At 42.1% G+C, this 27739-nt stretch overlaps 3 protein-coding genes and 1 long non-coding RNA gene across 8 annotated transcripts in view; 2 read left to right on the top strand and 2 right to left on the bottom strand.

Moving 5' to 3' along the window:
- LOC125721612 (uncharacterized) overlaps nt 1–8303 on the bottom strand; it is a 41526-nt gene extending 33223 nt beyond the window's left edge. The window contains exon 1 of the mRNA XM_048997589.1: nt 6751–8303. Within this exon, the coding sequence (XP_048853546.1) occupies nt 7429–8100 (672 nt within the window). The 5' untranslated portion in view covers nt 8101–8303 and the 3' untranslated portion in view covers nt 6751–7428. The remainder of the gene's footprint in view (nt 1–6750) is intronic.
- LOC125721613 (uncharacterized) overlaps nt 1–27739 on the bottom strand; it is a 267609-nt gene that overhangs the window by 19917 nt on the left and 219953 nt on the right. The gene's annotated exons all lie outside the window — the stretch shown is intronic.
- Nucleotides 1–27739, top strand: part of LOC125721587 (NACHT, LRR and PYD domains-containing protein 12-like) — a 340829-nt gene that overhangs the window by 155667 nt on the left and 157423 nt on the right. The window lies entirely within an intron of this gene.
- Nucleotides 9044–19101, top strand: LOC125721649 (uncharacterized). The gene is made up of 4 exons (XR_007385888.1): nt 9044–9282; nt 17813–17865; nt 18465–18513; nt 18599–19101. It is a non-coding gene; the product is annotated as an uncharacterized LOC125721649 (long non-coding RNA).

Raw genomic sequence — 27739 nt, 5'->3', positions numbered from 1 at the left:
CTGATCAGATGCCCGAGCCACCTCATCTGGCTCCTCTCGATGCGGAGGAGCAGCGGCTCTACTCTGAGTCCCTCCCGAATGACTGAGCTCCTCACCCTATCTCTAAGGGAGAGCCCAGCCACCCTGCGGAGGAAACTCATTTCGGCCGCTTGTACCCGCGATCTCGTTCTTTCGGTCACTACCCAAAGCTCATGACCATAGGTGAGGGTAGGAACGTAGATCGACTGGTAAATCGAGAGCTTCGCCTTTTGGCTCAGCTCTCTCTTCACCATGACAGACCGATGCAGCGCCCGCATGACTGCCGACGCCGCACCGATCCGCCTGTCAATCTCCCGCTCCATCGTTCCCCCACTCGTGAACAAGATCCCGAGATACTTAAACTCCTTCACTTGGGGGAGAACCCCATCCCCAACCCGGAGAGAGCACTCTACCCTTTTCCGGCTGAGAACCATGGTCTCGGATTTGGAGGTGCTGATTCTCATCCCAGCCGCTTCGCACTCGGCTGCGAACTGCTCCAGCGAGAGCTGAAGGTCACGGCTCGATGAGGCCAACAGAACCACATCATCCGCAAAAAGCAGAGACCTAATCCTGAGGTCACCGAACCGGACGCCCTCAACGCCCTGGCTGCACCTAGAAATTCTGTCCATAAAAACTATGAACAGAATCGGTGACAAAGGGCAGCCCTGACGGAGTCCAACCCTCACCGGAAACGAGTCCGACTTATTGCCGCCCATGCGGACCAAACTCTGGCACCGGTCATACAGGGACCGAACCGCCCTTAAAAGGGAGCCCGGTACCCCATACTCCCGGAGCACTCCCCACAGGACCCCACGAGGGACACGGTCGAATGCCTTTTCCAAGTCCACAAAACACATGTAGACTGGTCGGGCAAACTCCCATGAACCCTCCAGAACCCTGCTGAGAGTATAGAGCTGGTCCACTGTTCCACGGCCAGGGCGAAAACCACACTGCTCCTCCTGAATCCGAGGTTCGACAATCCGGCGGACCCTCCTTTCCAGGACCCCCGAATAGACCTTACCAGGGAGGCTGAGGAGTGTGATCCCCCTGTAGTTGGAGCACACCCTCCGGTCCCCCTTCTTAAAGAGGGGGACCACCACCCCGGTCTGCCAGTCCAGAGGTACTGCCCCCGATGTCCACGCGATGCTGCAGATGCGTGTCAACCAGGACAGCCCCGCAGCATCCAGAGCCTTGAGGAACTCTGGGCGAATCTCGTCCACCCCCGGGGCCCGGCCACCGAGGAGCTTTTTGACCACCACAGCGACCTCCACCCCCGAGATAGGCGAGTCCACCCCCAAGTCCCCACACTCTGCTTCCATATTGGAAGGCGTGTCGGTGGGATTGAGGAGGTCTTCGAAGTACTCCCTCCACCGACCCAAAACGTCCCGAGCTGAGGTCAGCAGCGCACCATCCCCACCATAAATAGTGTTGATGCTGCACCGCTTTCCCGCCCGGAGCCGCCGGATGGTGGACCAGAATCTCCTCGAAGCCGTCCGGAAGTCGTTCTCCATGGCCTCACCAAACTCCTCCCACACCCGAGTTTTTGCCTCAGCGACCGCCAAAGCCGCATTCCGCTTGGCCTGCCGGTAGCCGTCAGCTGCGTCTGGAGTCCCACAGGCCAGAAAGGCCCGATAAGACTCCTTCTTCAGCTTGACGGCATCCCTTACCACCGGTGTCCACCAGCGGGTTCGGGGATTACCGCCGCGACAGGCACCGACCACCTTGCGGCCGCAGCTCCGGTCAGCCGCCTCCACAATGGAGGCACGGAACATGGCCCATTCGGACTCAATGTCCCCCGCCTCCCCCGGGATATGGGAGAAGTTCTGCTGGAGGTAGGAGTTGAAACTCTCCCTGACAGGGGATTCCGCCAGACGTTCCCAGCAGACCCTCACTATACGCTTGGGCCTGCCAGGCCTGGCCGGCTTCCTCCGCCACCAGCGGAGCCAACCCACCACCAGGTAGTGATCGGTTGACAGCTCCGCCCCTCTCTTCACCCGAGTGTCCAAAACATGCGGCCGCAAGTCCGACGACACGACTACAAAGTCGATCATCGAACTGCGGCCTAGGGTGTCCTGGTGCCAAGTGCACATATGGACACCCTTATGCTTGAACATGGTGTTCATTATGGACAGTCCGTGACGAGCACAGAAGTCCAATAACAAAACACCGCTCGGGTTCAGATCGGGGGGGGCCGTTCCTCCCAATCACGCCCCTCCAGGACTCACTGTCGCTGCCCACGTGAGCATTGAAGTCCCCCAGCAGAACAAGGGAGTCCCCAGGAGGAGCGCTCTCCAACACCCCTTCCAAGGACTCCAAAAAGGGTGGGTATTCCGAACTGCTGTTTGGCGCATAAGCGCAAACAACAGTCAGGACCCGTCCCCCCACCCGAAGGCGGAGGGAGGCTACCCTCTCGTCCACTGCGGTAAACCCCAATGTACAGGCACCTAGCCTGGGGGCAATAAGTATGCCCACGCCCGCTCGGCGCCTCTCCCCGCGGGCAACTCCAGAGTGGAAAAGGGTCCAACCCCCCTCAAGGAGACTGGTTCCAGAGCCCAAGCCGTGCGTCGAGGTGAGTCCGACTATATCTAGCCGGAACTTCACAACCTCGCGCACCAGCTCAGGCTCTTTCCCCATCAGAGAGGTGACATTCCATGTCCCTAGAGCTAGCTTCTGCAGCCGAGGATCGGACCGCCAAGGTCCCCGCCTTTGGCCGCCGCCCAGATCACTTCGCACCCGACCCCTATGGCCCCTCCCATGGGTGGTGAGCCCATTGGAGGGGGGTTTTTTCAAAGTAAGATGTACAAAAGACAAGGGGGGCAAATAAATAATCCAAGTGTGCAGAAAATCATCCCATCCATCCATCCATTTCCCAAACCACTTATCCTACTGGGTCACAGGCGGTCCGGAGCCTACCCCGGAAGCAATGGGCATGAGGCAGGGAACAACCCAGGATGGGGGGCCAGCCCATCGCAGGGCACACTCATACACCATTCACTCTCACACGCACACCTACGGGCAATTTAGCAACTCCAGTTAGCCTCAGCATGTTTTTGGACTGTGGGGGGATACCAGAGTACCCGGAGGAAACCTCACGACAACATGGGGAGAACATGCAAACGCCACACACATGTGACCCAGGCGGAGACTCGAACCCGGGTCCCAGAGGTGTGAGGCAACAGTGGGAGAGACAGCAAGAGGCTGCTGATGGCAGAGAATGCAGGCGACATGGAGGGGAGTGAGAAAAGGAGCAAATATTGATGGTTAAGAGTGAATAATGACCTGATCCTGATGTTAGTTTAATATGCTTCTTAGTTTGGCCTGTGGTGTGTATTTCAGATACAGCATTTAATCAGGGAGACTGAGTGTGAGTCAATGGCAGAGAGAGAGAGAGAGAGAGAGAGCAGACAGGCAGGTGAAGATGAAGGTGTATTAGGGAGGAGGGGGGAGGAGCTTGGACCTTCACCAAATCAGCCAAATGTAAATGTCACGTCTATCAAACAGGAGACCCTGCTTTCAGGAGAAATGGTTTAAAGATCACACTGGGCTCCCTTACAGCCCCCCCTCATCTTAAGGGGGGTTCTTTGTTTCTACTGTGCAAAATAATTTGTAACACAAATGTCTAAACTGGCATGAAAGACACATTCAGCTCTTGTGAAGACTGGCATGTGAAACTGGAAAAGGCACTGGGGAAATTCAGTGCACATAAAGACAGGCAGTGCCACAGATTAGCACTGATGACATGGATTCAGAAGATCAATCCTGTTAATATTCAACCTTCAGATGAGCTGGAAAGAGCAGCAGCAAGTGAGGAAAAATCTTCTGAAGTTAAGTACTTGGCACGGCAAGGCCTGGCTTTTCGAGGTGTTGGTAAGGAGAGTGGGAATTTCAAGCAGCTTCTAATGCAAACAGCAGAGGGCGATGCAGAGCTGACCATGTGGCTGAAAGGTCACTTTGATTTCACCAGTGCTGTTTAACTGTAACACCTGTTCCTGGATTGCCCTCAGTCCTTGTTATTGGTTATGATTCTCACTGTCCTGCATTGTGTCTTGTTAGCTGTGTATTTAAGTGCCTGTTCTGCTTCTGTTGTTTCATGGTTCATTATAGCTGTATGCTGTATGTATGTATATAGTTCTCCAGTTGTGTTTATTCCATCATTTAGTTCATTCCTGGTCATTTGCTGTTTATTTTAGATCCATCCTGATCCTTTTGGTTTTGATGTGTGTGTTGTAATAAACCCTATTTTCCACCCGTGTCATGCACTTCCGCAACCAGAAGAGGGCAGAAGATATGGCACAAAAACAAAGGAAGAAGCCTAACTTTAAAAAAACTTCAAAAAACATCAAGACTCATCCAGCATGGGGTGGTGGGTTAACGAATAACACAAACAATCAAAGAATAAGCAAACAAATGAGAGAAAAGATGCAGAGATGACTGAGAAGCAGGGGATGACTGGAGAAAAGACGACAGGACCAGAAGACAGGAGGGATACAGGGAGAGCGGAGAAGACAGTATAACTGAAGAATGGGAGAAGAGGAGAGACCGCAGAGGAAGGAGAACATAGATGACTGGAGGGGAGGGAATATAGGAGCAACAGAGAGAAGGAGGAAGGGCTGCGGAGGAGAAGACAGGATAAGAGGGGAAAATGTGAGCAGAGAAGGACAAACACCCCCACTGCCCAGCAAAGTGCACTTGTAAGTAAACCACAATTTTAGCCTTGGGCTCAATATCTGGACTTGTCTCTGTGTAGCAATGCATAGAATCCCTGACACTGGTTATGACTGTACTGTATTAGTCCTAAACCTGCCATTATAGTGTAAGAAGAAAAGATTTTTTATTTTTTTTAATAAATAATTTTAAAAAAAGGTAGAGCGATGTAGCCCCCGGAGAAGTCCCCCCCCCCCCAAGCCCTGTTTGTTCCCTTCTAGCTACCAGATGAAACTCACAATGCATCCCAACGCCACCTAACTTCTCTTCCACATGATGCACCTAATTTACACTTTGAATCCTGTCCATTATTGAGCGTTTTTCTATCCATTTGATTATCAGCTTATTACACTGTATGTACATTAGTCAGCCACATATGCTGTACGGCTTTGTTTTCCGGACAGTCTGGGCTACTCAGATATGTCATAATTCGATTTGTAAATGCTGACAGTCTTGATATTATCCTTCTTATCAGGAAAAACTACTTCTGCATATAGATATTTCTCAATTTTTAGTCTCACCTAATATAAAAATTGGCAGGTAGTACAAATATAATCTTATAAATGCTGAGATTAGAGTATCTGCGATGCAGGAATGCAGGGGTTTCATTGGGGCCCTTTCTATGGCTTAGTACTGTGAAGGAATACATGGTTAGTGCCAGGCGCAAATGAATATCTTTGATTTTGCATCCATTTGGTAACTTGTTGAAGTTGTCTGATAGTCAGTAATACATGGTTTAATTAATATGATTCTTTATTTACTACTTTATAACATCTGAAAAAAACTGAAATAGGAAAGCTTATTTTAATTTATGGTCCACTGGATAAACACAGACATTACAGACGGTTTTAGACTCTAATGTTGAATGTTTTTTGCTATAATTTTTCTGCCTGCGTATGCTATGATTGGTGCAGTGAAATTTGAGAATGTGTTTGTGGTCAGTATCATAGCCTCAGACAACAAACCAACGCTGTAGCGTGTCACTGTGTTTACATGTGAGAGGGGTTCCAGTTACATAATGGACTCGTTCTAATTGTTTTGATGGAGCTCGACAAACCTAAAAAATAAATGCTGGTGTTATCAAAAACTATGTCATATAGCTATATTCCAGATTTATTACAGCCAAACACATCTCGGAGCTCCGAGGAACCTCCTTCTCCCTACATTTCCCTCCTTCACACTCTTCCCTCAAATACTGTTACATTTGTCTTTTTTCCACACTCACACCCTGTCTTGATCATACTCTGACTGCATGGCATCCATATGCAGGGCAAACTATTTTACAGTCTTATCTAGTATAATAGGACATAAACATTGAATTTGATAGTTATCTTTTATTTACACATTAGAACACAACACATGAACATGAAGGGATCGTTTGCATTTGCAACCAACACCTCTGCAAACCCCCTGTGGAATACTGGCCGCGGACAGGGGTGGGAATCCCCAAGCTGGAAGACTGTACTGCGTCATGTTAACATTAGCTAGCTAGTTAGCATGGATACAGAGTGCACCAGACTACAACTATAAAGTGAGTAAGGTGTGTGATATAGTAAAACACTTACTAACTGGTAATGCACGTTAGCATTACGTTAAATGACAACTTTACCTGTTACCAGAATAGCCTCCTACACGTTCGCCGAATGACAGCAGGCAGAAGGCGGTGCGTTTTTCAGAAACACACCGGAGTTAAACTTACGCCGCGTTATTTACCGGCACTTGTAACACCAACATTTGCAGCCATTAACTCATATGTGGTAGTAACACTGAAATTACTTTCTCTGCGTCAAAATAAGGTAGCACTGTGATTTTGATACTTTATCATTTATACTTAACCGTACCTTCCTCCCATTCCTCCGTCTTTACTTAGTGACATTTAGGAGAGTCTCAGATATAAATTAACGATTCAAAATTATCAAACAAAGACAGACACAACACTGAAAAGATGACAAAGACACAGTTTGAAAAGTAAATATGTTTTATTGCAAATCTCTTATCTTAAAATAGCCTATCTTATCATATGTTAACTTAGCCTATCATATTTTATCTTAGCCTATCTTGTCATATCTTAACTTAACCTATCTTATTATATTTTAACTTAGCCTATCTTATCATATAACTTAACCTATCTTATCTTATTATATTTCAACTTAGCTTATATTAATATATTTCGTCTTAGCCTATCTTATATTTTAACTTAGCATATCTTATCCTGTCGTATCTTATATCTACATTAACACTTAAACAGTATCTCTTTCCGTTGGGTCCCGCGGGATCCCAGTCCCAATGCAGGGCTCTAACACGGGTATTCTAAGAAAAAGAAAATAAACACTTTACTTAAAGCAGTCATATAACTAATAAATAAATAAATAAATACCCAATTAATGCCTTATAAATCATTTATAAAAGTATTAAAAACACGGCTGTAAATACTTATACAAAGGCATAACACATTATAGCTATCTTGATAATGCATTATGAATGCTCTGATCTATATATACACAATAAATATCTTCATAATACATTATATCGGCCATTAATCCATAATAAACATGGCTATAATGTGTTATGCTTTTTTTTCTTCAATATTTATACCCATGTCTATAATATATTTATGGATGCATTACAGTGCATTGTGAAGGTGTCAATAATGCAGTTATATTACTGCTTTAAGTCATTTGTAAACCTGAATTCACAACCTTATAATTACTGCCTCTTGCTACTTCTTCTGAAAGGCAGGGGACAGCAGAAGAAGCACCACTTCATCTTCTTCTTCTTCTTCTGGCTCTTCTCAGTATCATCTTCAGAAAGATCTTCGGCATTCACATGGAATGATACTTCTTCTTCACTGTAGATCTTCTCGGCAGCATCAGCATCTTCTTTTGTTTTATCTGTCTTCATCACTTCAGTCTCGTCCTCTTCCTCAGGTCCTTCTTCTGGTATAGTCAGTAGCTGTGATCTGTCTTCAGATGCCACCATACACTGAAACCTGACCAGTGTGGTAGCATCAGCATCTTCTGCCTGCTGGAATACCACATCAGCTTCTTCATTTTCCTCAGGTCCATCTTCCTGTAAAGTCTGCAGCCATATTCTGGCTACATATGCCGCCATGCACTGCCAACTGTCCACTGTGGCAGCATCAGTGTCTTCTGCTTCCTGAAGCTCCTCATCTCTTTCTTCATCTTCCTCAAGGTCTTCCTCCTGGATGGGTTCTAGCCAAGTTCTGCCTACTTGTGACACCACATATTCCACAGCATTCCCTGTACTTTTCCCTCCTCCTCCCTTAACCTCCTCCACATTCACTCCCACCTCACATACATTCTCCTCACCTCCATTTAGCATATCCATCATACTAACACCAGCCTCTGTCCCCTCCATCACAACCCTGGAGGCCTTCCCCTCAAATGTTCCCCACTCTGGTACCTCCACATATTCCTCACTACTCTGCCCCCTTACCTCACCCTCCCTCCGGCTTGTCCGGTCCTTCCTGACTTTCTTTTTTTTGTTAAGGTAGCAAGTTTTATAAATTTCCCAGTCTTCAGATGAAAGGCCGTAATTACTCTGAAGACTTTGAGATGAAATACTAGTGCTGGCTAGCAGTCCATCCTTTCCCACACTCTCCCCTCCCTTACCCAAATCAGTAGACCCCCCCAATCCCCCCTTAACCCCCCCAGCCTGGACAGTGGGGAGTGTCACTGGTGAGAACTCCTCCACACCTTCTCCCCAGTTGATCACTTCATCCCACAGGTTCCAGGCTTCCCAGTGTTGGGTGTTGGTCCATCGTTCAGCTCTCTCAATTCGCTCTCTGGGGAATAAATGAGAGATTAACCAGCACTTAATAGAGATAATAAAATAAATAAAGAGCTGGAAATTCTTCAACCATACAGAAAATACAATTGTTATAATTATTATAATAAATAATTACAGGGTTCACATATATAAAAAAGAAAGAATAAAAGAAACAGCGAGCAAGATTGCAAAAACAATCTACTGTAAAATGCACGATACTGTAAGTGCAATAGCATATTAAACAGTAATGTCACCAAATTATAACTAGAATCAAATACGAAACAACTGTGCTCCACATCAAATGAATACCCAGATGAATACTACCAAGAACTGAGTTAACACTAACCAAGCTAAGAATATTTGAAAGTGTTAATCCTGTGTAACAATGTAAATAGATGTAATGATAAACTTAGAAGCATCTATCCTACTCCGAAAGTAATGCCCCAAATTTTTTTTTACAATTTACCTACCACCCTGTACAGTAGGGGGTCCCAACTTCCGGTCGGTGTTCCGGTACCGTCCGCGCGGAGTATTGCACCGGGCGGCAGACAACCGGGGGTAGAGGAGCCAGCCGTCCCGTTTATTAGGGGATCGCGCCGTTTTGGAAAGAAAGCTGCCCGTATTGATGTACGGAAATACGCCATTAGCCCCGCATGTCCGTATACACCGTCAATCTCCCGCCGCTCGGCGTGGGAACCCCCAAATTATACCGCCGTCTTACCCATCCGTGACACTTTTCTACGACGGAAACCGATCCGCGGACATCGAAAGGTTGGGAAGCCCTACTAAACTAGCATGTTTGAGATGAATTTACTAACCAAATAGTCTGTCATTATTTAAATATTAGCAACCACAGTAGCAATAAAAACCACTGCACTTTAAATGACGTAAAAAAATATGTAATATTAAAAAAATATGTAATGTTTTTTATTGTATTATAGACATTTACTATGTCATTATAGTATAAAAGGCTAAATAATCAAAGTAGCACAACATCAGTTGAAGAATTCAAAGACATTTTGGAGAGCTAACAAGCTACTCACCTCTGCGCCATTTTCACTCAGAGTTTGTTGTGCTTCAAACGGTAAAGTTTGTTTACGTTGTTTCTATGGAAACTGCTCTGACTCTCCGCTTGACCGTAATATAAAGGCATGTATGCAGTAATTTTCTGATTGCAGATTTGATCCCTATGCAGTAATTGACCACTGACCTCTTGGACCCTCTGGGCTGCCTTCACCTGCATTGAGGCAGCTGTTATGTTTGCTGTCATTACATTCAGCCCAAAATATCAAAGTACAGGATTTAAGATTTGAATTAGTAACAGGACCGTGGGAAACAAAACATATATGTTATTGATCCCACGAAGAAAGTTTTCAATTTTCTCCTTCTTTCAGTTCTTAAATAACGTGTCAGTTCTTGCTCTGGTTGGTTGGGATTTACCATTTTAACATTGTAGCAGTTCCTAGGCAATACACAGACAAATTCTTTTTTTTAGGATGGAATTGTTATGCTGTAAACGATTACCTTCACGTTTCAACAAAGGTACTTGCTTTTGATATATAATTTTTTGTACATGTGTACTCTGGTCATACCCCTTGTACATATGGATTGCATGGAAGGACAGTCACTGCAGTCACCTATACTCTCCCTGTCTGCTTTTCTCATTTAAGTGTTGATACGGCAAAAGAAGATGGACCTTTTGTAGAAATTTCCAGCCAGAGACTTGGTTCCTATATGAAGAGAATATTTTATTTTAATTCAGGCTAAGAAACTACAGAAAACCAGCTCTGCATGTGATCTCCCCTTTACTGCACAAGGAGGGCACACACATCAACAATTAGCAATGCAGCAAAATACAGATGAACAATTTCTCACAGTTTCAGAATAAATCAGATTTCTCTGTAATTCAGAGATTGTCTAAGACTTCTGCTAGATCATTTTCTGCACTTGAACCTAATTTCAAGATAAATGACACCTGGGTCTATTAAAAGAAGGTGATGCTGCCTGACCCACCAACCAAGGCTGGGAGGAAAGGGAGGAATACTAGTCAAAGGAAGGAAGAAAAGCAGCCCACCCTATCTCATGGTCATGGATACAAAAGTCAGGGAGTGTTACGAAGAAGACACCACACTTAAGACCATTGGTTTTATGCACTGAATTACACCAGATAGAGTTTTTGCATTCTAGCTGTGTTACGTAACATTCCTCAGCCTTCATTTGTTTCCACAGAATGCAGGACATAATTTAGGGTGCCAAACAAGACAGCGGAACTGCAGTATAGCCAATTATTTGTTTCAGTAGTTTTATAACAACTCGAACATAAAATGTTTGTTTTTCTTAGATAAAAGTCCAGTTGAAACAGACTTTATTTTTAAAAGTTAGATTGGATTTAAGAGATGGAACATGTTGCTTGTGTTAATACTGCTTTGATTTTGAGGATGAAGTCTGAAGTGTAGGTGATGGGTAACAGGTTGTTATTTTACTTTTAATTTATAATTATACAAGATTCTGTTTTCCTTCTTCTGTCTAACCTGATGGGTACAATATCCTTTAAACTTTCCCATGATGCTTTTGTCCTGCATCGCCCCTCCCTCTGTCTTTTCCCCTTTATAAGGGTCCCGACCTCATTTCCTCTTCCCTTTGGTGTATTGCACACGTGGGAAGAGGTGAGGATCTAGTGGCAGGGTCCCCCGAGTTAGTAAATCAATTGTATAATTATGACCCATATATTATATATTATATTTGATTTATTATTCATCATAAGCAGGGGATAGAAAACACGTCTATACATAAGTATATACATTGTTTTACTTTGTGCAGAGAGAGCGAGAGGGCCAGAGCATATGAAGTTTACCCCTTTCCTTATTGTTCCCAACAGTTTCAATAAAATCCAGGAACGACAACGGCGTCTGTAATATCCCTTCCTCCTGCACCCCACACACACCTGATAACACCCCAAAACACAATGCAGAGTATAGGCAGGGAATGACCGGTTACATAGGTACACTAGTGCGGCTTGTAAATATGCCCTTAATTTATGCCTGAATATCCCTCCCATATAGTGGCTGACCACATATCATGTGAAAGACCCGGAGAGAGTGAGTGTATATATATATATATGTATGATGTGCATGTGAGAGACACCATCGGAAGTCCGGTTCAGTTCCTCAGAGGCACTACTATGGAGGCGCTTACAGTAATAAACTTGCTGACCGCAAAAACTGGCACTATGATGGAAGTTATGCAGAAGTGCAGAGTAGATGGAATAATTTTTGTACCTCAATAAGATTGTATGCCTTTTGCCTGTGTCTCCAGCCAGTGCCGGGGGTGAAACGCACCTGCAATTATCAGCGGGATAACATTATCGTTTTTTTTATTCTGTGGAAAATGAAAGACCGATTTGCTGGCCAGATTTATTTATGAATCATAAACATGTTGTGGGCTATATAAGTAAAGTCAGGGCTCTCAAGTCTTATGCATTGACTGTGAGACACTTGCATTTCAACCAGTTCACATGTTCACACACCGCACCTTATGTTTGTCAAGCTGAGAAGTAAGGGTTAGTGTTATAATTATCAATAAATAATGTACTTCCCTGTGAAACAATGATGCTGGATGTTTATTTGCATATCATGATATGGTGCAGCCTTTTAATAGGTTTCTGTTTTTCTGTTAATCCTTCATGGTGTTGAATAAGTCAGCAAGCATAAGTCTAAGGCTAGTGAGTGACTGGTGTTTTCGGGGGAGACTCCCTAGAGCTGGAGAGAAATACCTTAAGGCACGGGATGAAAAATCCCAAATCTTCCAGGAAAAATGTCAGCATTATATGTATTTGCCACACAGAACAGAACAAAAAATTCCTTAGGGAATCACACGACTACCATAGTCACTATACTACTCAGAACGCCTGGCAGCCACCAAATCAAACATAGGAAAAGGTCCGGATTTATAGCGTTAGAATGTGGTAGAGACTAATATCCATAACGTACCATCCTAGAACACACTGTGCTCTAAAATTTAAGCCCAATTAAAATCTGAATATTAAATGAGGAAAATAATTTGATTTGTTCTTCTATCCCAAGTTGTGGTCTAAAAGCAATAAGACCACCATCCATTATACCTGCTTTGGGGAAAATGCACTCCTGTAGCCACTAGGGGAGCTCTCACCTCTTCTGGGCCCAGCTAAATAATTATGTTACGCATTCTAACAAGCTTTATTATCTGTGTCAATAAGCCCTGCTTTTACACTAACACTCCTGCTGAGAGGCTAGTTTGATTACCAGTCTTGCCCTTGTCATTAGGAACACATGAGAATTTGCGCAGTGCTGTTTCACAGTGGATTCTCACTGGTTTTCCCCAAGACTGGTACGATACATTTTATTCAGTTTCATACCACAGGTTATTGCAAGAGGGATCAATTGGTTTACTTTTATACTGGTGCAAGGAAACTATTATTATGATGGTGGGTTATCAAACACAGTAGCTGGCTACCTCAGACATAAGACGCCCATTACGTACCCGTGTATCACCTATATGGGCTTGGAATCTGTATATCAATTGAAATAATTATTCATAGCCCAGATAGCATCATATTATTGTTTCAGCGTTGAAGTATAGTTAAATGCATTGAATTATGGTCAGTGTTAAATTATCAGCATTGAAACTGAATTGATTTTTGGTCATTTTTTCAATATTGAAAAATTAATGGTGGCGAAACCTTGATATAAAGTGACTTTTTCAACATTGAAAATAAGATGCTGAGTTAACATCAATATTATTGAAAATAAAAATGGAAAAATGAATTCATGGGGGGCGGCATGATGGTGCAGTGGTTAGCACTGTTGCCTCACACCTCTGGGACCCGGGTTTGAGACTCTGCCTGGGTCACGTGTGTGGAGTTTGCATGTTCTCCCCATGTCGTCGTGAGGTTTCCTCCGGGTACTCTGGTTTCCCCCCACAGTCCAAAAACATGGTGAGGCTAATTGGAGTTGCTAAATTGCCCGTAGGTGTGTGTGTGAGAGTGACTGGTGTGTGAGTGTGCCCTGCAATGGGCTGGCCCCCCATCCTGGGTTGTTTCCTGCCTCATGCCCATTGCTTCCGGGATAGGCTCCGGACCCCCCGCGACCCAGTAGGATAAGCGGTTTGGAAAATGGATGGATGGATGATGACATAACTGGTCTGTGAACATTAGTGAGCATATGATGTAGGCTGTCCAGGAATGTAATAATGTGTGCAGTGTTACATGGGCCCAGGGTTGCATGATGGTGAACAGCACCGTTCTGACTTATAGCTGCACACATAGTTATGTTACCACCACGCTGTCCTGGGACATTGATTATGGCACCGTGTCCAATAATGTTCCTGCCATGCCAACGCGTTCACTGTTTCTTTCAAAAGGGACTCTGTAAATGTGCTTCATCCTGATTCTGTTGCATGCCAGTACACGAGATAATGCAGAGATGCTCACATTGTTCATGTTTTGGGAGATGGTGTCATCCTCTGTTATACGCTGCTGTATTTCTCGTAGCCTAATGGAATTATTTGTGATCACCATATTAACTATATGGGTCTCTCGTTCTTCAGTGAACATTCTTCCTCTGCCCCCAGATTCTGGATGTCTAGCAGGTCTGTAGAGTACCCTTTTCAGTTTTTACCTGTACAGCATTGTTGTGTTTCTCATTAGAGTATAGTACTATTACAAAACGTACTGTGAAGTAACTGTACTAACCGATTCTCATTTGGAACCGTCCTTATGATGCCTGCTACAGCGTAGCGGCTCAGGTCAGACTGAACCCATTGGCCAGCTTCCCTCAGGGTCATTCCATGGTTGATCACATGATCCACTGTTGTAGCTCTGATGACATCAGTTATTCTATTTCTTCTTACCCTTCCTCCTTCCTCTTCACCTCCTCATCCTCTAAATTCACCTCCTAGTCTTCATCCTCTTCCTCGCCCTTCTCTAATTCTCACTCTTCTCAGTCTTCCTTCTCCCTCCATTGTTCTCCACACTGAAAGCTTACTGTACCTGTGGCTTATTTATAGCACTCATGCTGATTGCAAAGTGAACTAATTATCTAAAACCGTTTTCACATGTGACAGTGTGGCCAGACAGCTGGCAAAGTAGTGTAATCAATAGCTATAAATGTGTATAGTTTTACTAGGAGTGTGTACTTTCATTTAGAAATTGTGTGTAAAACAGTGAGTTGTGTTTACAGTTCCGCAAAAAGAGTGCTGTGCAGTGGATTGTATTTACACATTTGCAAATTGTGTGTTACAAAAGTGCAAACTGAGTGCAAAACAGTGAGTAATTTTGCTATAACTATTAATAGTTTTATAAGAATCATTGTTAGTGTTTAAGTATTCAGAAAAACTGTAAAAAAATTAAACGGGGGTGACTGTCCATTAAGCTAATCTGCAATCCTATTACACATAGCATGACACAGTACTGTTTTTGACTTTTTCTTTAAATCCACCGCGATTGTGATGAATGGGGCAAGAGAACAAAAACCACAGAAATGGCTCTTTGCATGCTATCCAGTGACTACGCGAGATGGTATAGTCTCTATGGTTTAACTAGAGAAGGCTTGGAGGAAAATGCTATGGAAAACTGATTATTTTGTGTCTCATGCCTGGGCTCTCTAGGAAAAGCATAGAGACCGTATGTATCTCTACAATTGTGGAGATTTCTGTGGGGTGCACATATATAGTATATATCAAATTTATATTATATAGATTATATCTAAGCATCATTCATACTCAAGTGAGAAGACAGTTATAAATCCATGTTAAGAAAAGGTTTCTGTGTCGGAAAGGTACAGAAAGAGCCTAACGCAGGTTTACAGGAAACAATCATGTGGTGTAGAACACAAGGACATGGACAGAGAAAGGCAATGGCACAACCCCTCAATATGATCAATTCATCTACTCTGTGTCTTCCTCCCAGCTGTCAAAGTAATTGTCAGCAAATGATGTACTTGACACGTACATTATTTACGTGTCAAGCCGTTCGGACGTTTTAACACGTCATGTCCAGTTACGTGTACTTTACTGTTTACAGTAACTGGCAGTCATTGGACATAGTGCAATTATTATTATCATCATTATTTGTTATTATTATTATCCATCCATTTTCCAAACCGCTTATCCTACTGGGTCGTGGGTGGTCCGGAGCCTATCCCGGAAGCAATGGGCACGAGGCAGGGAACAACCCAGGATGTGGGACCAGCCCATCGCAGGGCACACTCACACACCATGCATTCACACATGCACACCTACAGGCAATTTAGCAAGTCCAATTAGGCTCAGCATGTATTTGGACTGTGGGGGGAAACCGGAGTACCCGGAGGAAACCCCACAACGACATGGGGAGAACATGCAAACTCTGCCCACATGTGACCCAGGCGGAGACTCAAACCCGGGTCCCAGAGGTGTGAGGCAACACTGCACCACCATGCCGCCCCACTCTCAAGACCACATCATCTAATATAATCTCAATATGTGACTGTGTATATTTCTCACACAAGGATAACTGAGAGGTTATCTGATAATGCTCCAGTCCAGTGTCCATAATATACACTTCTTCATTACGCTAATCGTTATCAATCGCATTTTCAGATGCAGAACTATGGGGACAGAAGCAAAAAAGTTACTCATTGATGCCTTTAGTGTAACTGAGCTACAAAAAATTACATCTGCTCAATTTTTGCTCCACTTCTCTTTTCCTGCATTTCCATGAAACTTTCAAGTTGGCGCTGGGGCTTGTGGTCAACCAATAGGAAAAGTTTATCACTATAATTCCCACCCAGTAAGTCTTGGTCGAGAAAAAAGTATGTTCTTTTTGGAACTAAAAAATGGTTCAGGAACTACCTCCTAAGACCTTCAATTGGGCCAAGTTCGTGCAGTAGGAAATCGCCTTATGACCTGCACCCACAATGGCTTGTTTAGAGACACCGGTTCAGCTGCCTGTATGCTTTTTCACCTGCGGCAGAAACAGCAGGCAAACCAGCACAAACAAGGTACGAACATGCAGTAATGGGGGTTCAAATCCCCAGACAGTGCCACCCACTGGGCCACATAGCATTTCATTTATCAGCAAATGTATATTTAAACCTTTGAGGTCCATCTCAGGCTCTTTGCAAGCAGAGATCAGGTCACTGAAATCTGAAGCAGTGTGTTACTAATCTTACTAAAGCATGACAGAAGTGCTCACTTCTTTAATATTTATTCTGTGATCAAAGCATTGACTGCAAAAAACAAGGAGACCATAACATCTATAAAAGGTGAAAACACCAAATGTCAAGCCCCCCCCCCCCCCTTAAAGGGGGTTCTTTGTTTCTACTATGCAAAATAAGTAAGTAAACTTTAAGGTATTTTGTGTCATTAATGTATGATTTAAATGCAGGTAGTTTTTTTACAGTCAGGATCCTTATGGAGAATCTCTATTAATCCATTTAAAACCTAAAACTGGCTAGATCAAAAGTGTTTGGGCAGTTTGCAAATCCTAAAGATTATTTACAAGGTAATAAAACCGTTATATAAATGTGAATACGTGTGTAGACTTGTCTCGAATTGAAAATCTCACGCCAACCAGCTGACCAAAGTTGGCAACCCTGCGTAAATCGACCCTTTATTTTATATGCAAAAATGATTTTATATGCAGGGGGCACATAACTGGTGTGAAATTATTAATATACTATGTAATATTAATAATATACTATAAAATACTTATTCGCTGTTTAAACCGATACGCGCGGTAATGTCTTGTAGCAGCGCAAATACGTGTTTATTTTATGTACATTCGCAATGTTATGACAAGAAATCATTGTGCATTTTAGCCTTCATGCCGCAGACGAAGTACAAATTAGCCACATAAATGTTAAGATGCAGGGTAATTTCTTTTCATAACAACGTGAATGCACATAAAATAAATGGTACGCATTTGCGCTGCTACAACAAGGAGTTGCCGCGAGTGTACAGGGAATGCGTACTTGCGCACCATGCAGTTATGTGATCCTGATCATATGTATAGTATATTGTACAATAAATGCTATGACATTTAAGTTGTATTGTTGGATCTTTTTTAATCATAATTTTCTTCGTTCATTCCTGCCGACAGTTGGGGCAGAGACTGTCATATGCTCTGGGTAACACTCACAGCCAGACGCGGCCTAACAGTAAAACATTTAGAAATGTGACAAAAGGTCTTCTGTTTGTCCATTAATTCCTACATAGAGTTTTAATCCCGTTTACATGAAAAGCTGTACTTTTTGTGTCCCTGACAATTCCAAATTTCTTTTTGCAGCAAACTGACAAACAGAATAAGTCCAGGACACTGGAAAATACTTGAAAAACATGGTAAAGTGGATTTCAGCATTTTCTGTCGTCACATTTGTATTAGAATTGTAACAAATGTCTTCGTTAGTACTATATTGTATTTCGCAGGATGTTCCTTGACAGATTGGTTCTGTGGACTGTGGTGCGTTCATGTTGATTGTTGTCACGTCACGGATCGGGGAAGCAGGAGCAGGAAGACGGAGAATCGGGAAACAAAGGATTTATTGGGGAAACCAGCTAGGAACACGGGGCAATAGAAGTAGCGACTTAAATGACATGATTGGGGAAACATATTTTGAAGCGGAGTTAAATACATAGGACTAATGAAAACAACTGGAAACAGCGAATGACATCGGGGTTCCACACGAGGTTAACGAGGGGGCGTGGCACACGGGAGGAGCGGACGAGCGGCGCATGACAATTGTAAGACAGACCACCTTGAATTGTTGGACTTGTAATACAGAGAATGTATTGAAGTATTCCCCCCTCCCCTCCCTTTTATCAGTATGCACTCTGCATGGCCTTGGTGTGTCTTGAGTATTACAAAATGCACCATGAACTGTCTATATTATATTTTTATTTTAAGTCATAATATGTGAATTTGATCTGTTGTTTTTCAGTGAGTTGCAGGGATTTGACAAAAACATCCTTTTAGAAATGCGTGAGGAAGTAAGTTCTTTTCTTTTTGACAAGTAGTGTATCTGTCAGGTTTGTGACACAACAGAGAAATTAAATATTTTATTTCACTCCTCAGGGTCAAGACTCTGGTCTCCAGCTCACCGCTCTCTCTTACATTTCCATGGCCATTTTGTCCGATAGTATTATTGGATTTTTCTATGCTATATATATATTTTTTATGTTTAGTTATTCTGTGCTCCATAATTATAAATAATAGTTTATTTTCCTTGTGACGTGTCTGTGCTTAATAGTATTAAATAAGAGTTTAAACAACTACAGTTTCCTCAGTAATGTATTTCATGAACTGATACTTCCCCAACAAAACCCATGCATGCATTCAAGTCTCTGTCATGGTTTGTACATAATATTTGCAACAACCATTATGAAATTTTTGCAGAATATGTACTACAAGCCTCTCCAGTTGCAGCCACACCCATATCCAAACTCACATATAAGGTATATTTGTATATGTGTGTTTCCAAGGTACCAACATTCCTACAGAACCATGTTACATAATATATCCAAATATAGGGAATTTCAGCGTGAGCCCTGATGCATTATGCATACTGCTTTCAAATCTGTGATCAAAGCACTGACTGCAAAAACATGGAGACCATTACGTCTCTAAAAGGTGAAAACTCTACATGTCAAGCGCCCCCTACTGGCTAGCTGCAGTACCATTATTAGCACCACCCATCCCCATGTGTTTCAGTGGTAAGAGGCGATTTTCCACATCACTTTCATGTCTTTCCATCCACATAATGACAAACCATTTCTTCTCAATGTATTATTAGCTATGTAATTAATGTAATCTGAAAATGAACGTCACTAATATTATTATTACAATTAATTTGCATATTTTCAAAATCTATACTTTTCTTCAAAACAAAGTGCAGCTTCTATCCCAAGCACAATCCATATTATTACTTAAAAGCTTATTGACCCCCTGATTCTGGTATCACTTACTTTTCAGTATTTTCAAGTAAACATTATATGTGCTGTATTTGTATGATGAAACCAATCCTTGAGTCCAATATAAAATAACTGAAATAAACACACAGTGATTCAAACTTCTGCATTTTTTAATTTTGTTTTGTCTTTCAATAAAAGCTGAAAAGGCTAAAAAGTAAATGCTGGTGTTATCAAAAACTATGTCATATAACTATATTCCAGATTTATTACAGCCAAACACATCTCGGAGCTCCGAGGAACCTCCTTCTCCTTACATTTGGGGAAGATGGTGGCGCAGGAGGTAGTGCTATCGTTTAGCAACCAGAGAGTTGCAGGTTCGAGCCCTGGTTTCTCGTGACCCCATCAAAGTGTCCTTGAGCAAGACACTGAACCCCAAATTGCTCCCGGCATGCAGGTTGGCGCCTTGCATGGCAGCCTCCGCCACCGGTGTGTGGATGGGTGAATGTGAGGCATGAATTGTAAAGCGCTTTCAGTTCTCATAAAAGTAGAAAAGCACATTTACCATGTGTGTTTTGGATTTGGATTGTATTAGTGTGAAGTCAATCACTCATGTACATGCTCAATCGCAGTAACATTTTCACAGGAATTTGGGAGGTTGAAGTGCTAATTCCATGGGGATGTATTCAGTGGGAAAGGTGTGTATGTAGGGCATGTCCCCCCCCCCCTCCTTCGTGGTATTAGATATTCTGTTTCCCCCCCCCCCCCGTGTGTTAAGTACTGGGTTTGCTCTTGCGTGTTTAATAAAAGATTGTACTACACTGCTTGTCCTGGCATATTGCCTGTGGTTTGAGGGGAGGTTAATCTGTGTGTGTGACCGTGAGTGACGCGACATGTGTGCTACAGTATACATCCAGTATGTAACTGTATAAAGTAAAACTCACTGTATAATATAAAATGCAAATGGATACTGTAATATGAAGCATTGCAGTAAGAGGACAATATTACAGTACAGGGCACATTGTTGGATTACATACCTGTTGGCTCTATGAAATGTTTGAATGGTTGAGGACATGGTTGTTCTCCCATCATTCGTCCGACCAGCCTCAGCCATTGTAAGGCCATGATTGTGGACCTAAATATATATATACAGTACTGTGCAAAAGTCTTAGGCAGGCAAAGAAGGCAGGCACCTCATACAGCTAGTCAATCTCTCACTGACTTTTTGAACCAATATATTTAATTATTTAATTGAGCTGTTGGTGAAATTTAACAAAATCGTGGAACGGCTGATGTGCCCCTGAAGACAAGTTTGGGAACTGAAGCGGTGTTCATCTAGCCATCCAACTAGATATCAGTAACTTTTTAGAAAACAGAAGAAATTATTACTAGTTTTTATTGTGTTACTCTTAATTTGCACACATTCTAATATTAAATTGTATTTCTTGTTCTAAGCCAAAGTGCACTTGCTACCCAGATAAACAGCTTTAAACATTTCTTTGGACTGCCTAAGACTTTTGCACAGTACTGTACTGTATATGGTAATGCTAAATTGATAACTCCTATCAGTGTTGTGTTTATGGGAAATATGCTAAATTTGCTGATGCAGTCTTCTCAGTTGCCCCTTTATCCACCTTACTTACTGTTGCTATGCCTGCTATGTGCTCACTCTGCGTGCCTTAATTATATTATGGGGTTTTATTATTAATTTATTCATAATCATTGTTATTTTTTCAACCTCTGTGTGGCCATAATATTTTGGGTTTTATAGTTACAGTCATGTGGATTAATCTATTTTCTCTGTGTTTAACCATGAAGAACAAGGTGTGACAGGGGATGATTTTGTGGACATTGGGGAGCAAGATGTTTACCTTTTGTTCCCCAAAAACTTCAGACTGAGGAAATCCCTAATTTCCATTTTAAAACTAAAGGCAAGTAAACTGTCTGTTTGATAGCAAGCTCTGTGTTTTTTGTGGTTTCACAGACATACTGCTGTCAGGTCATGGTTACAGAATATATCATATTTAGTTTCATGGTCTTTCCTTCAAGCAGTCTGGAGTGGAAGCAGAAGACTTCCTAAAAAATAAGCAGGGAAATCAGCGGCAACACCTGAACAAAAGAGATTCAGTGTAAGTATCACACAGTCCTGGAAATAGAAACTAAAGTGGACAGAGCTGTTAGAACACAGACAGTGCAGGTGGAAGTAGAATCAGCAGAATAAGTGGTTATCACATCAGAAATACTGCTACCATTCATTCTGCTCATTCTATGTCCACCTGCACTCCTGTCTATTCTAACGTTTTTGGTGCAAAACTGATATCTTTCTTTTTTCTACACGTCTCCACCAGGCTGTTGTAAGATCATCCCTGGGTGCATCAAAAATGTGGACCACTGCCTGCAAGGGAGCGGAAATTGACTGGAACCCTGTCATAAGCAAAGTCTGTACCTCATAAAACTGTTTAAAATCAATATTTCTAATCAAATAGTTTAATTTCTCTATTTTACTTTTTTACCACATAAAGCCCAATGAGGGCTTAAATTTTCAATCACCAAATAAAGTGTTTTAACAGAATATTTCATGTAATTTCAAGGTCACAGCAGAGTTGCCCTGCAGCCTCGTCGGCAAAGAGCAGGAAATTCTGAAAAAAGCCTTAAAAATGCTCCGAAACAGGAGGGAGGACCTCCGAAGGTCAGGAAAGGTAATACATACTGTACATAGGGAACCTGCAAGAAAGTTAAAATTATTCAAGGGCCTTGCAATCAAATTAAATCATGAATGTAATGTCCGGAATACAGACCTAGTCAGCCAAGGCTGAATAATGTTCCTGTTCTTGTTCTGCTTCACTTTCCTGACTTCTCATGTCGTGGCAAAACTTCATTTCTACTGATTCCATTGTCTAGATAGATAGATAGAAAACTTTATTAATCCCTCGGGTAGATTCCTCTGGGAAATTCGGATTCGGATTGTCTAGAAGAGAGAAGGACTTCAGCTTCACTCCAACGGTATGTAGCTTATCTGTATTTATACCTTATCATTGTGTAATATATATAGTAATACGTTTCATAATTTAGCTTGTAAAATATTGTGCAATCACCAGCCCAATTGATATTTTTGCCATCTTAATCCTCCCAGGATCAGTACAGTATATGTGCAAACATATTTTATGTCTTTACAGACATGTAAGACTGCTGAAAAAAGGTTGGAGAACAGTGGCCCTTGGAGGTAAAATGTGTTTTTACATTTTCCCAGTGCTGCTGCATGATTCACTGTACTGCAGTGTCAGGTTTCCCATTGCTCAGCACACATAATTTGGCTAAAGAACTTGATGATGTTACGATTATCAGTGTGTTGGCCAGTGAAACTGACAATGTGCTGAATTTTGGGAAATTTTGAAATGTATTATAAACACAGTATATTAATCTGCACAATGTAGCAAAACAGTCTGAAACGTAACTGAGATACAGAGGTTATACACTGATCAGCCATAACATGTGAAGCGAATAACATTGATTATTTGGTTACAGTGGCTTCTGACTGTGGGGGGGTTATATTAGGCAGCAGGTGGATGCTTTGTCCTTGAAGCTGATGTGTTGGAAGCAGAAACAATGTGCAAGTGTAAGGATGGGAGTGACTTTGATATGGGCCATTTGGTGATGGCTAGAGAGCTGGATCATAACCCCCAGCTCTTGTGAGATGGTCCTGCAGTGGTCAGCAGGTTCATGGTGGGGCCCAGGCTCACCTTTGCCGCCAAAATAGCCATGACTCATCAGGGCGTGGATTCCTCTAGACCTCTGAAGGTTTGCTGTACTATCTGACATGTAATGAGCCTCCGTCACCCGTTCACATATTTCCCTACAGTTTTGGAGATGCTGTGACCGAATCATCAAGCCATCACAACTTGGCCCTTGTCACTCAAATCTTTAGGCTTGTCCACTTTTCTGCATCCCAGTATATCCTACACATTGCTTATTTGCTGCCTAATAGGTCCCACCTACTAGCAGGTGCCACTATTACCAGGTAATCAATATTATTCACCTGTTAGTGGGCGCAGTGTTTGACAAATACAGTTTAAAATATCAGTCATTTAACCTAATTCCGAAATATTAAATGTGGAATGGAAATAATGGAAGCTATTGCTTGTGTGGAGTGAACTGAACTTAATTTTGAACAATGTTTCAAATTGCTACATACCTGAAATGTTTGTGGTTTCTTGTAGAAAGAACAGAAGCACTTGAGGTTTGCCTCCAGGACATCACACCTCCTATTAAGCACCTTTACAAAGTAAGTAATTTCCTTGAAATATCATCAAAATATTTTTTTTCTGGACAGCTCTAAGACTGGGTTTCCGTGGGACATTATTAGGATTAGAAGTAATTAAACCAATTTGGTCTTACATAGCATTAAAAATGGTTTAATTGACAAACAACGCCTTAAATGGCTTTAAAAAGCATGACGCTTTATTGTCATGTACATTAAACATTTAATATACACACAGGACCAGTTGGCTAAATTCTCCAACCTGTGATTGGCTGGTTTGTGATGCTTGTGGATATCACTGTGCTCTCAGAATGGAGTCACAAATATCCCAGTGTAAAATATACGGTGTTAAGGGGGAATTTGCTTCTGGGTTAATTAGTGACAATTGCAAATGTTTTGTGTTGATTCTTCAGCTTCATATACAGATTCGCAGATTCATAATTACCACAGAAGGGGAAGTAAAGTCTGTTCTATTTAAAAGCCAGACATGTTAAATTACTGCAGGGCACATTAACCTGTCCACAGTGCCTGTTGTATGAGAGCATCATGATTATTAATAATATACACTGTATTTCAAAAGGACCTGTGGGATTAAAACTGAGGGTTATTAAGACACACCTTGCTTATACCTCTATACCACTGTGAGTCCAAGTCCTCACCCAGCATTTACTGACACAGGTTAATGTAAAGAAACATCAGCACATTTTAACATGGCCACGATTCCATCTTTAGCAAATACCTTATATATATAACATAATATGGATTTGCACACACCCTCAAAAACCCTGTAATAACAAGAATAAGGCTATATAAACTCTTTCACTGGCTGGTTTGTTTTTTATCTCATACATCTTACTGACTGATCCGAATGTCAATACATTTTGATGTACAAGTTGTAGTAATTGCATGTTTGAAGAAGCTCCATCCTCCTAATATTTTTTTCTTCTTTACCATCATAGGCAGGAGAAAGAGTGAAATGGAGGAAAAAATACATAGATGGGTCAAGTAAGCAGCAGGAGCAAAGAGCAGAAGAGGAAATAGGAAAGAAGAAGGGAGAGGAAAAGAGAGAGAGAGGAGAGAAGACAGATGAGGAGGGAAAAGCAGTGGAAGAAGGAAGCAACAAATGTAAAGGAGGAAGAGGCTATGAAGACGGAACTTATAGCCCAGCGAAGGCTTTCCAAGCCCAAGGGGGCAAGCGGCCGGTAAAAGGAAGGAAGCAACAAATGTAAAGGAGGAAGAGGCTATGAAGACGGAGCTTATAGCCCAGCGAAGGCTTTCCAAGCCCAAGGGGACAAGCGGCCGGTAAAAGGAAGGAAGCAACAAACGTAAAGGAGGAAGAGGCTATGAAGACGGAACTTATAGCCCAGCGAAGGCTTTCCAAGCCCAAGGGGGCAAGCGGCCGGTAAAAGGAAGGAAGCTTTTCTCATTGTAATTCATTCATGCATGATAATAAAACAATACGTTTGTCATACTGGTTTGTGATTTATTATGCTTTATTTTTACATAAACATTTGAGCACACAATTAAAATTAAGTGGCGATATAAGGATATTTTAAGTGCTTAAGAACTTAAAACAGTCTTAAATAATCACTTAAATAATAAAAATTCATAGGTGAAATAAAGAATTTTAATGGTTTGTGGACCCCTATAATAATATTAAACTCCCTTTATTAGAATTGAGGACAGATGTAAGTAATTTTAAGTAGTAATGGAACCTTGCAATACTCTTAAACTGCCCCTTAATTAATCAGAATTAAAGGGCAATGTTATGTAATTACAGACCTTGAAACAATTGCCCCTTAATTTATAAAAAAGGGGTGAAATAAGGATTTTTTGAGAGTAAATTTAAGAGGCAAATTTGAAAAAGTAAAGAGGAAATTCAGTAGTTTTACCCCTTAATTGGCCTTAATCATTGCACCTTTTCCCTTAATTTCACATATAGCAATAATTAAGGACAAAATTAACGTAATTTTAATTTTAAAAATTAAGGGGTTTGATTTCGTAGTGTAAGTACGTGTAAGTACGTAGTGTAAGATATAGTAAAACACTTACTAACTGGTAATGCACGTTAGCATTACGTTAAATGACCACTTTACCTGCTACTTACCAGTTTTGTCACTTACCGTTTTTCAGAAGCACACCGGAGTTAAACTTACGCCGCGTTATTTACCGGCACTTCTAACACCATTTGCGGCCACTAACTCATAGGTGGCAGTAACACTGAAATTACTCTTTCTGCGTCAAAATAAGGTAATACTGTGATTTTGATACTTTATCATTTCCTTTAACTTAACCGTATCTTTTCCTCCGTCTCTGCTTATTGATATTTAGGAGAGTATCAGATATAAATTAACGATGCAAAATTATCAAACCACAGACACGACACTGAAGAGATGACAAAGACACAGTTTGAAAAGTAAGTATATGTTTTATTGTAAAGCTCTTATCTTATTTTAACTTAGCCTATCATATGATATTTTAACTTATTGTCTATCTTATTGTATTTTAACTTATCATATGTTAACTTAGCCTATCTTTTCCTATCCTATCTGACATCTATAATAATACTTAAACAGTATCTCTATTATCCTTCCTACCCCGGCCATAACCCACAAGTCCGTCAGGAACAATGTCTCTGTCCTTCCTCCGTCCCTGGCCATAACCCATAAGTCCATGTATTCTTGTCTGGAGTTGCTGCTCCACCGATGGCTGACGCTGCCCCTGGCCTCTCTCTGCTCGCAGGGCGCAGGAGCCGTTGCTGTCTGTCCGATGGAGGAACTTCAGCTGGGGCCTCTTCCTGGTCGCTCCTGCTTCCTCCAGGGGGGGTGGCCTGTCCCTCGCGCTCCATGGACGACTCCTCTGGCCACGGAAACTTTCTTCGGTTCCAGTCTGGGACAGCCGATTGTTAAAACAAGGAAAGATGATTGATATAACACATTTTAAGCTCGAATTAAAGTGTTCTAATAAGGTCTCTTAAGCCAGTGCTTTACCTTCGGTATGTAAGACACCCTCCATGTCGATCCGGGCTTGTCCGTGTCATCCTTCTTAATGATCTTCACCATGTCCACCCTCTCGCCGATGTTCTTCTCCAGTGCCTCATTTTTTGGGGAAAAAGTTCCCCCTTCCTTAGGTGTTATTTTAACTTTGATTTTAATTTTAATTTTAATCTTAACAACTTTAATTTCTTGCTTGTCCATTTTTTAAAATGCTGTGAGTTTTCCAAATGCAAACTGTCTCTCAGATGATCGTAAGAAGTTTGAGAACATAAGTACATGTGATTCAAAAGTAACCAAGCTGTTGTCACGGACGCCTATTCGTACCATAACAGACGATGCGATCCTCTGCAGCTCGTCGGTGACTTTCGGCCGCGTTCGGCTCCGACTGACCGGTCGTAGGTCCGATTCGGCTGTAAGCAGGTTGCCAACTCTGACGCATCTGGCGCGAGACTCGGGCTTTCAGACTCAAACGCACACAGCAATAAATCTTATGGAGAATCTCTATTAATCCATTTAAAACCTAAAACTGGCTACATCAAAAGTGTTTGGGCAGTTTGCAAATCCTGAAGACTATTTACAAGGTAATAAAACCGTTTTATAAATGTGAATACGTGTGTAGACTTGTCTCGAATTGCACGGTAATTTCTTGTCATAGCGTGAATGCACATAAAATAAATACGCATTTGCGCTGCTACAACAAGGAATTGCCACGCGTGTACGGGGAATGCGTACTTGCGTACCATGCAGTTATGTGATCCTGATCATATGTATAGTATATTGTACAATAAATGCTATAACATTTAAGTCGTATTGTTAGGTCTTTTTTAATCATAAATTTCTTAGTTCATTCCTGCCGACAGTTGGGGCAGAGACTGTCATACGCTCTGGGTAACACTCACAGCCAGACGCGGCGCAACAGTGAAAGATTTACAAATGTGACAAAAGGTCTTCTGTTTGTCCATTTATTCCTACATAGAGTTTTAATCCCGTTTACATGAAAAGCTGTACTTATTGTGTCCCTGACAATTCCAAATTTCTATTTGCAGCAAACTGA

This window comes from Brienomyrus brachyistius, unplaced genomic scaffold (genome assembly GCF_023856365.1).
Source record: "Brienomyrus brachyistius isolate T26 unplaced genomic scaffold, BBRACH_0.4 scaffold34, whole genome shotgun sequence".
Taxonomy (NCBI): domain Eukaryota; kingdom Metazoa; phylum Chordata; class Actinopteri; order Osteoglossiformes; family Mormyridae; genus Brienomyrus; species Brienomyrus brachyistius.
Note: the sequence above shows the minus strand (reverse complement) of the source record. Positions and strands in the feature narration are given on the sequence as shown.